The sequence below is a fragment of the Girardinichthys multiradiatus genome, chromosome 6 (assembly GCF_021462225.1).
Source record: "Girardinichthys multiradiatus isolate DD_20200921_A chromosome 6, DD_fGirMul_XY1, whole genome shotgun sequence".
Lineage (NCBI taxonomy): Eukaryota > Metazoa > Chordata > Actinopteri > Cyprinodontiformes > Goodeidae > Girardinichthys > Girardinichthys multiradiatus.
In genome coordinates, this window is record NC_061799.1 from 47,255,447 (window position 1) to 47,269,308 (window position 13,862).

Consider the following 13,862-nt stretch of genomic DNA (forward strand, 5'->3'; position numbering starts at 1 on the left):
AAAAGCAATAATCTGTGTGTCATCTAAAAAAAAAAAAAAAACCTGCATTGGATTCCAGAACCAGAGCCCAGTGAAACCAGAAACCTCACACCCTGTTGACCCGTTTCCATCAGAGCTCGGCGGTTTGTTCTGCAAACAGCCGTCCTGCCTGAAGCTCTGCTCCTGTTCCGGTTCTGAGTGCCACCCTTTACATCCAAATGGACCGCTGGAACACAGCCTTCCCTACCCTGATGGTCCCAGTAAAACCCAAACTGACCGGTGAAACTGGACCCAGTACCATCCTACCTTAATCTGAGCGATGCTATCCGAGCCCTGCGGAGGAGAGAAGACGATCCGTCCATCAGCAGCTGGAGCTCAGAGTGTGTGTGTGTGTGTGTGTGTGTGTGTGGAGCATTATCCTGCCATCCAGCTGGCTGACATCCAGTCCGTTAAGCCGGTGTCGCTGCCTCTCAGACACACAGTAAGAGGTCCGACACTCAGATACTCAGCAAACAGAGCAGAACCAGTTTACTGATTTCCAGGAAACCGGTTCTGTTGGAACTGGGACTCAGCTGAAACTTTTCCGGCAGGAACAGAGTTCAGCTTTTCTAGGGAATTGCAGGGTGGTCCTGATCCAGCTGAGGGATATAATCCCTGCAGCAAGTCCTGAGTCGGCCCAGAGGCCCCCTGCTGGAAGGACGGGTCCGATACACATCCCTGGGAGGACAGGATCTGTTCCAGAACCAGCAATCAGGCTCAGATGGCCGACTCCGATGTGGAGGAGCTGCGCTGTCAGTGACTCTCAGAGAATAAAAATGATTTTTAGGAGAAATGTTCTGGAATTGGCTGCATTTTCTGACTGATCCGAGTTCCACTCAAACATCTCAGGAGTTCCCAGGTACTGATCCGTCATGGACATCGCACACCAACAGAAACTTGATCCTGACCTGGACCACAAACTGGGAGAGGAGTGGGAGCAGTGGACAGAGAGGAGCACTTCCAGTAAAAACGGCTCCACCCGGTTCTGGAACACAAACTCATGTCGGTCCCTGAAAAAGCCTCCAGATGCTTGGTTGGGTTTTATTATAGTTGTTGGTTCTGTTTCGGCCCAAATATCACAGACGGCAACAAACAGACTGTCATTTTCACTTCAAGCTTTTTCCAGAGTTCTCCTGTTTATTTACATTGAAACACGGGTCAGAACATCAGAGATGAGGGATTAAAAACTGTAGCGGTCAGAACCTTCTGCTCCAGGTCTGTGTTCTGGTATCAGCTGATCCGCCAGATGTTCTGCTGCGGGTCTGGTTCTGCTGCAGGTCTGGTTCTGCTGCAGGTCTGGTTCTGCTGCGGGTCTGGTTCTGCTGCAGGTCTGGTTCTGCTGCAGGTCTGGTTCTGCTGCGGGTCTGGTTCTGCTGCAGGTCTGGTTCTGCTGCAGGTCTGGTTCTGCTGCAGGTCTGGTTCTGCTGCGGGTCTGGTTCTGCTTTTCATCATTTTTATCTTCTGGGAACCTAAAGCCAGATGATGAGGAACCCTGAGACAGAAGACTGACCTGCAGCTGAAAGACAGAACTTCAAAATAAAAGCCTCCTGCAGAGGATCCTTGGTTTCAAAGTAAAATGGATCCTTGGACACTAATCCAAACTGGATCTCCAGATCCTAAAGGTGATGATTCCTACAGCTGGTTCCAACAGCAACACCGACCTTCATCACTCAGATTTGCTTCCCAGGTCCAAATGTCCCTGCATGCAGTTTACAGCAGAGAAGCTGAATTAAACATCATTTAATGATCAAACAAAGCCCGGTTCTGGTCCCACCGACCATTACAGTGCTTCATACTATCAGTCTCACATCCATGCAGAGATTCACAGAGACAACACAGGGTTTAGTATCTCACCCTGAAGCAGTTCAAGATGTAGAGAAAGGAATCCAACCAACAACCTCCAGTGTGACTCCCTGAGCTGCAGGTTGGACCAGCACCAGAACATTTAAAGCAGTTTGATCAAAGAAACCACCATTGCCTAAATGAACTCAATCAGTTTAAATCAGAGATAAAACTCTGGTTCTGTTGAGTCCAGCTTCAGAATCAGCATGTGAACAGAACCATGGTGAAGTAATGGGCCTTACTATTAGGACTGTTACTGTCTGAAGGTCCAGTAGGAGGACACCTCCAGTTAAACCCACAGCGGTACCTGTCTGCATCAGCAGGGCGCAGCGACGGCAGTCTGAAGCTGGTGTTCCGGTCCAGTTTGGTCTGACTCTTGGTCCTTTTGATGGAGCCTTTGAGACGTTTGCTGAAGAATCCCTGAAAGAGAAGCAGACCCAGGATCAGAGGAGCCAGCAGGTTTCATGACTGACTCTGTTTCACCACCAGGTGGCAACAGTGCAAAGGTCACAAGGTCAGAACATCCAGAACCAGGTCCAACCTGATCCTTTACCCGTAATCAGCTGTTAAAGTGCTTCTCGGTATAAAGACAGAGTTGATCAGAGCTCAGGGAGGCAGAGGAAGAGTTTCACCTGAAAACCTGCAGTTTAAACTTGATCATCTCATCCTGATTGGAACAGAACCAAGGAGATGATTGTAGACCTCCTGAACTTCAGTGGCCTTTGCTTCACAATCCTCTCATGACTGCAGTTATCCCTGCTTTTTGCGCACCTTATTCTACCAAATGTTATCCTTCCACTCAACTTTCCTTTAATATGCTTGGCCATATCCAGTTTCTTCAGCAATAATATTCTATGGTCAGTGATGTTCTTTTGGACCTCTGTCAGTTTCTCTGTGATTCTGAAGAACATTTCTGTATTAACAATCATCTTCCATTGATCTAGTGTTATATTATTGTTTTATTGGCTTTTATTAGCTGGGAGCCAGAATCATCTGAACCAGCAGATATTTATCTCTCTGAGGGAAACAGATCTGTATAAAACAGTTTCAGCTTCTGCAATAAATACTGAAATAAACGTTTCAATGATAGATGCACCGTTAGTCTGAACCTTAATGCCAGACGATGCATATTAAAGGTTACCACCAGAACTCAGACTGCAGGCCTCACCCTGAGCTGGACATCAGCGGTTAGATGAGCTAACTCTGGGAACCAGAGCTGGTAGAAACCACGCTGATGGTGGCTGGACCACCAGAGATGTTCTGCAGACAGAGACGAGGGGTTTTACTGGAGCGATCGTCAGCGTCTGATGTTGGAGCTTTATTTAAACAGGCGAGTTCACAGAGCACAAACTTTATAATTAAACAGATTAAATTCCATATAAAACTTTCTGTGCGTTTCTGAGACAGTGAAATAATACTGTTACTATGACAACCTCCCGTTTCAACATCAGCCTGTGAAACTTTAACATAACCTGATAATAATAAATGAGATGAATTTCTACACAATAATTATTAGACTAAATAAAGCTCCAGCGTCATGATTCATGATGCTCTGGGTTACTGCGCCCCCTGTGTCACACCCAGGTATTACAGCTTCCTCCTGGACGACCGAAGGAGGAGACCCAGGAGAACCTGTAATACCTGGGTGTGTCAGGAATGTTTCATTCCTGCTCCAATCATCTTTAAACCTGCTGATCGGATCAAGATCACAAGGATGTGACTCTTAGTGGCGCTGTGGGACGTTTGGGGACCCAACAGAAGTTGGACATGTTCAGAGCAGGTTTGTCTGCAGCTTTAAAGAAAACATGAAGATGTGCTGCTGATCCACAGAGGTGAGTGAAAATAAATAGAAAGTCTGATGGTTCTGGACCCATTCTGCTGCAGAACAAAGAGTTCAAACATCCAGCACCATCATACCAAGTTCTCTGCATCCACTGCAGCCTACCGCTCAGAACAAAGCTCAGTAACTTCTATACAGAACACAGACCGGACTAAAGGAGCAGGAGCCGGTTCTGGTCCATCCCTGAGCAGTTTTCTGTCTGGATGCTTCATCAAAAGGCTAAAACATGTTGGGACTGAGCTGCAGTCTGCAGCCTGAATGCTCCATGATGACTCATCTCTCCGAGCTTCATCGCAGCCAGCGAAGAACCGGGTCACATGACTCTACTGATCAAACCCGTCAACCTTCAGCTCGTCTGTCACTTCAGAGGCTGGAGCTGAGCTGAGCTGAGCTGAGCGGAGCGGCCTCGTTTCCTGAGATATTATTACCCTGAAACACATCAGCTTCTCCCTGACAAACTGCTGCCAGGCTCATTAATGGATCAGAACCAGCACCACCCTGACTGGCTGATCACAGATGCTGACGGCTGATTAGCTTCAGCTCCTCTGCTCAGATTCACTCCGACTGGAACTAAAAATACGCCCTGAGATCCAACTGTGAAGCTCCGACCCAAACTCCGAGCCAGGAGGTACGGCTCCACTTCACCGCAACTTCAGTTCAACAGCAGCAGAACTCCAGCAGAACCGCAGGATGATGGAAACAGAACCGTTCACCGATGTGGAGACAGAGCAGCAGAGACCAGGTTAAAGTGAAGGAGACCCGGTTCTGGCCTAGCATGGACCAGATGGCCCAAAGAACAACACCCTGTTAAGGCAACCTGCACAACCTGTCAAATTCTGGAGATTTACACGCCGACCTGGATTAGGAGCAGATTAAACCCAAACAAAGTGGAAACAAGTCACATTCTGGAGAAATGTTCCACAGAGTCCAAAGACCTGACACAGACCGGTCCCAGGACCGGCATTCTAAGAATCTTAGACCAGACTTGGGCTGATCCGTCAAAACAGAGAATTAACTGAGATTAGTCCTTCAAGACTAGACTCCAGCAAGTCGTTTTTCCAGCCATGACTTGGACCTGATAATGTGGTCTAGCTATGATCTAAAGACTAGACTTAAAACGGGTTCCTAAACCACAGGGACTAGTCAAAGACAGCTGTGAGGTAACTTGGTGTGGTCAACCTGGTCCAGATAAACACATCAGACTGGCCTCGGACTAGTTTTACAGGGACATTAAACACGTCCCATGCCAGCAAAACCGACTTGGACGACTTAAACTAGGAAATGTCTTATTCCCAAAATAACCAATATGACCTAAACTAGTTCTGGACTTAATACCCAGACTAGTTCTTTGAAGACCAGAGACTCGACTTGGACCGGTCCTTTAAAAATATGTAGTTCAACTTTGCATGGCCAGTAACTCCAAGTGTCTAATAAACTAAGGCAAGACTTAGACTATGCCTCCAGTGAACAGGTCATTGGGCTGGACCGGACCTGTGAGGACCAAACCTTTAAACAACCATGATGTAACGTGGTCCAAAAACCAAATAACCAGACTGTACTTGGACTTGGTTTTGTTCAGACAGAAGGTCTGAGATGGACTAATCCCTTTGAAGACTCAAAAACCTGTTAGGACTTGTTGTTTAACACCTGTGACGTAACCTGCTCTAATTTACTTGGTACAGATAAATACCAAACACGGGCCTAGAACTAGCTAGTTAAAGAGCTGATAACTGATCTGGTCTATTGTAGACCTTAGACTAGATCATGACGACAAAAAAAAGATTCTATCCTAGATTAGACCTGTTCTTTGGAGACTAGAGACTTGACATAAACAAGACCTTAAAAGACACTAAACTAGAGAAGAACTAGTCCAATCCAAGACTTATGACTTGTCAGGGTTCATTCTTTTAAGAACCAAGACTCATGGTACCCCTGTAAGGACTTGAGAACTGACTTGGACTAGTCCTTCAAACACTTTAGACTAGGCCTTGTCAGAACCTTTGTGCTCTACAGACCTGAAGGAACCTTGTATTATTTTTCCAGGGTAAAAATGTTCTACAGATGTTTCTGTCTTACATAACCACTGTAGGACAGGGGTGTCCAACTCAGTCCTCAAGCCCGGTGTCCTGCAGGGTTTAGACATGTCCCTGCTTGACATGGGTCTGAAGAGGCCTTTAAATGACCCATTCATCTGGTACAGGTGTGCTGAATCAGTGCAACATCTAAGACATGCAGGACACCGGTCCTTCAGGACTGACTGTGGACGGTACTGCTGTAGGAGGACCTGAAGGACTGAGTGAAGATTCAGTGATGATCTTCTCCTACTCACCGGCACTTTGAAAGGAGAGGAGTTGGGATTGTCGACCGCGATGTTCTTCTCCGAGCTGCCTAGACCGGAAATGCTCCTCCTTCTCGGAGACCGCTCCGAAGACACTTCTGCAGAGATGGAGAGAGACAAACAGCTCGGATTAACCAAAGCAGCGTGTTCAGCTGCCATTATCAGCAGCAGCAGCAGCATCTCTGGACAGTGGAGGACCGGTTTCATCCAGAGGTGATGGAAGACAACCAGGACTGAGGACAGAGGGACTGTTAGATGGTGATGGTTCCTGAATGTCCAGCAGGTTGAAAGCCTTCAGATCAGTCAAAGGAGCTCCGTTCTCCTGCTGGACTGAAGAAGCTCTGAACCTTTTAACCTCGGAGCTCTTCTTGTGAAACCAGGATTAAAAATGACATTCAGGGCGCGGCGCTGATGGTGTAGGGGTTAAGCGCGCAACCATATATAGAGGCTACAGTCCTCGAAGCGGCTGTCCCAGGTTCGACATTTGCCGAATGTCTCCCCCTCTCTACCCCTCTTTCCTGTCTGTCTACTGTCAAAAACAAAGGCCTCTAGTGCTGAAGAAATATCCACAAAAAAAAACCAGACCGGTTCTTTTGAAAGGTTGAATGTAAGCATCTGGGCAGCTGCTGACAACATCTACCAGCATTATGTTTGTGTCTCTATTTAAAGGACGTTGAAGCTCGGGTTTGGTGTTTTGTAGCCAGAGGCGAGAAGCACCTTGGTCTGGGGTGGAGTTCACCTTGAAACCCGACTGATTAGAACCTTTGAGGCTGAACCTCAGATTAGGACCCTAACCCTAGCCAGAGAGGTTCAAGCTGCTGGATCATCCTTGCATTAAAACAGAAGAATCGGAGCAGATGTCCACCTGTGTGAGGACTAAACGGACCATCCAAAACCCTCCAACAGCAGAGCTGCTGCCACTATAACCTTAAAGCTCCATAAAGCCAACATCTGCAGCAACTGAGGTTAACTATCCTCAGTAACAGCTAATGTTGAACATGTCAAACTCAGCATCCCTGAGTCCATGATGACATCATATTTTTACTCATCCTAACTTAAAAATAATCAGATTATTTCCTGGTGGATGAACCATCATGTTATCATGTCAGAGTAACTGTGGTCTCCTCTGTGGACCCGTCTAATTACTGCAGTTTTATCATGTTAATACGGCTTCATCTCTGCTGCTAACGGGTCTCACAGTGACGTCCAGTCTGTCTAAGAGATGCTCCATGTCCACATAAATATTCATGAGGCAGGAGATTCATACAGATTCTGGGAGGACAGAGGAAAAAGAAGAACAATATGACAACCAGAATGATTTTATCTCCTCAAACTAACTCAGTTGATTTCAACAGAAACAACTGGTTAACAGCATGAAGCAGGACGCTCCACTGTTGCACAGAAACTGGTTTAAACACATTCCAAGCTCTGCAGAAACTCAGCTTGGAACAACATGGAAAATGACCAGCAACTAAATCAGAGACAAACATTCATCCATCTCCAGACACACAGGCGGACCCGGCAGAAACGTCCGGGCAGCAGCGAGCGGAGTCAACATGATGTTTACATGCGATGGGAACATGTGGAGACCTTCTGCAGCTGGAGCACAGAGCGTCGGAGCTGCAGCGAACGCAGCATGCAGCAGCAGCAAAGCTGGATCAAGTTCCAGCTGCAGCAGGACGCTCGCTGCATGCGCGCAGCAGGGATGCAAACTTTCATGCACACACACAGAAAACAGCTGATGGAGGACAAAGAGACGCCAAACACGGCCACCATCGCTGCTCTTCATCCCACAGACAAAGTTCAGGCAGCATGCTGCAGGAAGTAAGACGGCTCCGTCACATGACAGAAACATACCTCGATCGCAGCTGTTCCCCATCATCTGAGGAGAGGACACACACACACACACACACACACAGCGTCAGACGGGATTGGCCGAAGCAGCCGCTGCCTGCCAGCCAATCAGGTTAGGCTGCAAACATCAGTCTTCGTCCCCATCAACATCCTCCATCCTGCTTCTCCCTCCTCCTCCGCTCCTCCTTTCACTCAGCAGTAACTCTAACCCTCCAGGTTTTACCGCATTTATCCAATCAATCCTCCTCTTCTCTCTATCTCTCCCTGCAGTTCTAACCTCCCTCTCCTCCTCCTCTTCCTCCTCCTGGCTGCATCGCTCCAATTGCAGGCTAATTACTAAATAAGTTTCCTCTCGGCCGCCTGATGTGGGACGCAGCTCTGGGGGCTGCAGATATTAACCCAGTGGCTCAGATTCACCGAGGATCTTCGTCTTCTTGTGAAATTTAACACCATCTCAGAGACGTTTCAGCGTCCTTCTTATAAATAACTGTAATCAAACACGTTTACCTCATTGATCTGAAACTTTCTGATGGCTTCACAGCTCTGGATGATGCTTTGATTCCTCTGCCATCAGACCAGGAAGTGGCCCACAGAAGACATGAAGTGTATTTTACCAACAGACAAACTAATTCTCAGAGACCAGAGCAGATAAAAGCCATTGAGATGAACAGCTGAACAGGGTCCACTTTAACTGAATCAGTCAGAATGTAACATAAAAGCAGATCCGAACAGGCTGACAGGCCGTTTGGACCGTTTTTCTCTTCCTGGAAACAATCTTATTATCACCAAAAGATCGTCTTGTTTCTGATCCTCTTAATAACTTGACGTTCCACAGCAGAATCCTCTCTCCATCCTCCTCCTCTGGCTCCTAACGAGGTATTGATGGGGCGAGGTTCTGCCAAATCAATGGTTTTGGTGGATTCTGCACAGTCTCAGCTGACAGAGACAGGCTGACCTTCACAGACTGGGTCAGAGTCGCAGCGAGGATCTGGGACAGACTGGAGGCCAGCAGGAGCTCCATTTTCCGTCTAACCTGATTTTGGGTCGTTGCAGTCCTCGGAGTTGAACCTTTCTCTGACAGTCGGACCTCGCTTGTCTGTCCATGGCCATCGAGCTTTCCGGAAGGACCCGTGGGAAAAACGCTGCTAAAAACCCCCAGAAACAGCTCAGAGAGGATGTTATCAGGTTACAGAGAAACTCATCCATCAGCCTGCCGGAAACGCCCGGAGAGAGAAGCACATTTTACTAGAGGAACCACTGACTGTGAGGAGGACGCTGGTTCTGAAGAGCTGCTGCTGGATTTTCTTCATGTTTTAACTCTAATCAGATCCCTGGAGGTCACACCTAACATCTGACCATTAGTTTAACATCTGAATCCATTATTCCCACAGGCTGATGGATGGGAATGAGATTTGCTCAGGAAAACAGAATATTTTTAATAACAGGAGAAAAAAACCCAATTAAGTTCTTCAGAAGTCTGCTGATGACCCGTTCATTTAAGGTGAGTTCCAGCAGGAAACATCTAGAACCTGCAGGACATCACACCTCGAGGACTGGAAGTGCTCTCCTGAGTTCTTCCAAAAGCATCCAAGGAATTCTGATAAAAAGGTTCTGGAAACCAGTCAGTCAGAGAACCGACTTTGACACCAAACCAGCAGCAGGTCAGCAGGTGGAGCAAACATCATGAGAACAAAAAGGCAGAACCTGTCATGACATTCCTGTTTACTCTGGAAACAAACACCATCGGGTGGTTTTGGCTCGGGAGCGCTCAGGAATGTGGGTCTGAAACGATCCACTTCAGTCAGCTGGTGCTGAACTACTTCTTTCAGATCAGACTAAAGCTGCTGAGATAATTCAACGTCTCTGCAGCTCAGAATGAAAACAAAGTGAAGCTCGTTTGAGTATTTCTGGCCGACGGTGATATTCCTCGGACCGTAAACGCTCCGGATCGTTCCGCTCGGACATCTTTACAAAAACTTTGAACCAAATAATAAAAAAACGACACATTCTTCTCTTCCTGAGAGCAGCAGAACCAATCAGAGCTTCTGTAGGTTTTAGTTACATTTAAGAGCTTCATAAATCATATTTCACTTCATAATCTAAGCAAGAATAACTGATGAGTTCTTTAAATTACCTCACATCACTGTTTTAGGCAACTATTAAAACCTATTTTCAAGCCAAACCTTGTTAAATATTAACTCATCTAAGATTTCCCAGAAAAACACACATTTTCTTATAACTGCCTCAACGTTACAGCAGATAATCAAGTTCAAGAAACACAGTTTCAGACAATAATAAATGTAATTTAAGACCCAGCCTGGATTCAGGTTTGTCCCCATAGCAGTGTTCCAGGACTAAAGTTCACATCCTGTAGGTACAGAGACCGGATCGTCTCCAACATCAGATCTTCAGGTGGTTTCTAACTCCATCTTTCATCAGATGTGACCCATAAAACATGTCATTCCACAGGTTTGCCTCTGCAGACACACCTTCTGATCCCTTCAGCTCAATAAGTTACATCAGCTGAATTCAGCTTAAACATCTGCCTGTTAGAAACTCAGAAAGTCACATTTCATTTCTAACACCTGCTGACCAACTCCACCTGTCTGCACCAGGAGAGACACCTGCTGACCAACTCCACCTGTCTGGACCAGGAGAACGCACCTGCTGACCAACTCCACCTGTCTGGACCAGGGGAACGCACCTGCTGACCAACTCCACCTGTCTGGACCAGGAGAACGCACCTGCTGACCAACTCCACCTGTCTGGACCAGGGGAACGCACCTGCTGACCAACTCCACCTGTCTGGACCAGGAGAACGCACCTGCTGACCAACTCCACCTGTCTGGACCAGGGGAACGCACCTGCTGACCAACTCCACCTGTCTGGACCAGGAGAACGCACCTGCTGACCAACTCCACCTGTCTGGACCAGGAGAACGCACCTGCTGACCAACTCCACCTGTCTGGACCAGGGGAACACAGCTTCTGTCATAACTCTCTGTGTTCAGCTTGACATTTTACCACAATGAAAGACAGAACTTTCACCTGTTTAAGCTTTGACCCTGCATGTGGGCGGAGCTGTAACTCAGCCTGGCTTGTCTGAAGCTGCAGACGGCTTGAATGTGAGAAGTGATGTCAGCAGACTGCAGGGGCAGGAATGCTGGGAATGTCAGAGACACTCCTGTTTGTTCATTCAGAATCACAGTGAAGAAACAGCTGCTTACAGAAACTATTGTGTCATTGGGTGGAGTTCAAACAACATGACTGCACCTGATCATCTCAGTCACAAACTGCTCTCTTTGGTCCAACAGAGGTTGTTGGTGAAGCCGCGCCTTAACAGTGTAGGTGGTGGCTTAATAAACTCCTGATCTAGTCCAAGTGAGGGCCTCAATGAAGCTCCTTGAGTTTTTCTTTGTTTTCTCTAATCTATGAATCATTCAAGGAAAGTAAATTACCAAGAATAACAGTTTGACAAAAAAGACTTAAAAAAGATAGTCTCTAAAAACCTGTTAGCTGAAAACATGAATATTTTTAGACATGTTTACTACCTAAACCCAACAACAACGTACAGTTTAATTCAGATAAATTCAATGTTTAAAACTTCTAGAGAATTACTGCAGCAGAGTATTTCTCACTGAAAATCTAAATAATAAGCCAGAGATGTTAGCCTTAGTATGCCAATGGTACCATTCAAACTGCTAATGCTAATGTTAATGTGCTAATGTCTGCATGATAGTAACCCTTCGATATTTTAAAATGAGCAAGCTAACACATTCCTGTAGCAGTATCATCTTTATGTTTCATGCAAACTAATGTAGCCCTCTGTTAGATCTACAGTGTAATGCTAATTTTTGAGATCAACTCTGTCATCTTTAGTTTTTTTTTTTCATGCTAAGGTTAGAACTATTAGCCTTTACCATTTTCTCTGCTGATTTTGACCAATGAATATACCATAATAAATGTGTTATTCCAGGTATTTTTAAAACTCTATTGTGCTATGTCATTTTTTGGTATTTTTATGCTAATGTATGCATGCCAAATATGTTATCTTTGGTATGTTTCAAGCTAATGTTAGCATGCTAACAGAGTAATACTTGCTTTTTCCACAACACTAACGTAAAACTCTTATTGACAGTAACTTGCTAATAAAAAGCTGTGCAATATTTTATACTCACAACAGCCCTGTTATATTTTTTTTATTCATTTCATGCTAAAAGGGTTATTTTGTTAGCTATGCTAACTGTGCTATCTTTGGAATGTTTCCTGCTAAGTTTGGCATGCTAACTTAATAACCTTAGAGTTGCATTTCTATTTTTTTATACTTTTATCACACTGGATTCATTTTGGTAATTGTTATGCTAATGTTAGCATGCTAACATAGTTATATTTTATATTATTAACACTAACTTTGGAACACCACCGCAGTATGCTAAATATTTTGCATTAAAACTTTCACGCTAATGTTACAATACCAAATGAGTTATGTTTGGTTTATTTCTTGCTAACATAGTAAGCTAACTGTGTCATCCTTGGCGTGTTTCATGCTAACTTTGGCAAATGAATGCAGCACAATACATGTGCTAATGTTGACATTAACTGCATACTCCAGAGGCCAATGTTTGCCACAGTCGAGGAGACGACGGTGGCTCTGAAGGCCTTTTTTCTACTTCTACTTGTTGTTCATCACCAACAGCATCACAGAGCTCAGTTTTCACAACAAATATTCAAAGAATGTCTTCTGACTGAAACAAACTAGCTTTGTTTCTGCCTCTGCAGACATACATCTGAATTCATTAACAAAGCTGTTTCAGTCAGACTGAACTGGTATCAGCTCTGACATCCAGACACTGAAACCAACTCAAAGTGAACGCTAAGCGCCAGAGAAAAGCCAATCTGCAGCATCACAGGCTGCTTCAGCTAATCTCTACAACGTCCTGCAGTTCAAAGGACACCCAGCAGGCGTTCCCAGACAAAATGTGGGACACTACCACTCAATTATGGGTTAACTGGGGACAGCAGGAGAGTAAACTGTCAGCAGCACCCATTAAAAAGAGTAGCTGAGTGTAAGGAGCTGGAAGAAATGAGCTTTACAAACACAGCGAGATGCTCTCAGACTTTTAACAGGCTGCAACACCACAGAGAAGCTGCTGTTGGCTGTTTTGAGATCTGCTGAAACAGGCTGAATAAAAATGACCCGCCTTTAACACAGCACACAGAATTTCCTCCCAAACTGACCTGAGATCAGATCATATAAGATACACCTTGCTACAGCTGACATCATGAAAACCTGGGTTGCTGTGATTGGCTGAGAGCTGAGAGGAGCTTCACACCTGACTGAGAAAAACAATGATTCAGGTTTTTCACACATGAAACCAGAGGAACAGATATCAACCATTACAAGATGTTTCCTCAACACGAAACTCTGACGCAATAACGGAGCAGCTAGGTAGATCCGATTCTGGTACTGAGTACTAAACGTCCTGGTCTGTCACAGGAGGAGGAGATGTTTTGAGCATTTTCAACTCTGTTAGCGAGAGTGTCTGGACTTCATTTAAAACATATTCATACAGTAAAATTAACCCTCGTATCCTAATAAAATGAGACGAATTCAGCCTCAGATAAACACAAAAAGAGGATCAAACCAGAATTTAATTGGGATAAAAATCTTCACATAACATTTTTGACATTATTTACTGAACAAAAACTATTCCCCCTCATTGCTGGGATGCTCCCAGACATGGGAATCTCTCTCTCCGGACTTCAGATTATTCGGAAACAACAAAACCAAAATATAATCGCAATAAAACCAGGATAATGTTAAAAAAACCTGAATTAATTCAGGAAAATGAACATCAGAAAAAACAAGGAATAACAGAGCTAGGATTAAAGTGGGAGAAAAGTGAGACAGGATAAAATTCAGAGAGAGAAAAAAAATTTCTGACAAAAAACAGGATAAAACCTGAATAAA

At 45.2% G+C, this 13,862-nt stretch overlaps 1 protein-coding gene across 9 annotated transcripts in view; it reads right to left on the reverse strand.

Moving 5' to 3' along the window:
* The window catches only part of rasal2 (RAS protein activator like 2), a 70,448-nt gene that overhangs the window by 19,033 nt on the left and 37,553 nt on the right, over window positions 1–13,862 (reverse strand). For 7 of the 9 annotated variants that reach the window (XR_007038555.1, XM_047367071.1, XM_047367068.1 and 4 more), the window contains 2 exons: window positions 6,030–6,136; window positions 2,168–2,280 (listed from right to left, as the gene is read on the reverse strand). Coding sequence is in view for 8 of the 9 variants with exons in the window: in XM_047367071.1 (XP_047223027.1) it covers window positions 2,168–2,280; window positions 6,030–6,136 (220 nt within the window). In the remaining variant the exon portion in view is untranslated. Of the gene's footprint in view, window positions 1–2,167; window positions 2,281–6,029; window positions 6,137–7,895; window positions 7,921–13,862 lie in introns of all 9 variants that reach the window. The other 2 variants (XM_047367073.1, XM_047367072.1) reach the window with 1 other exon arrangement.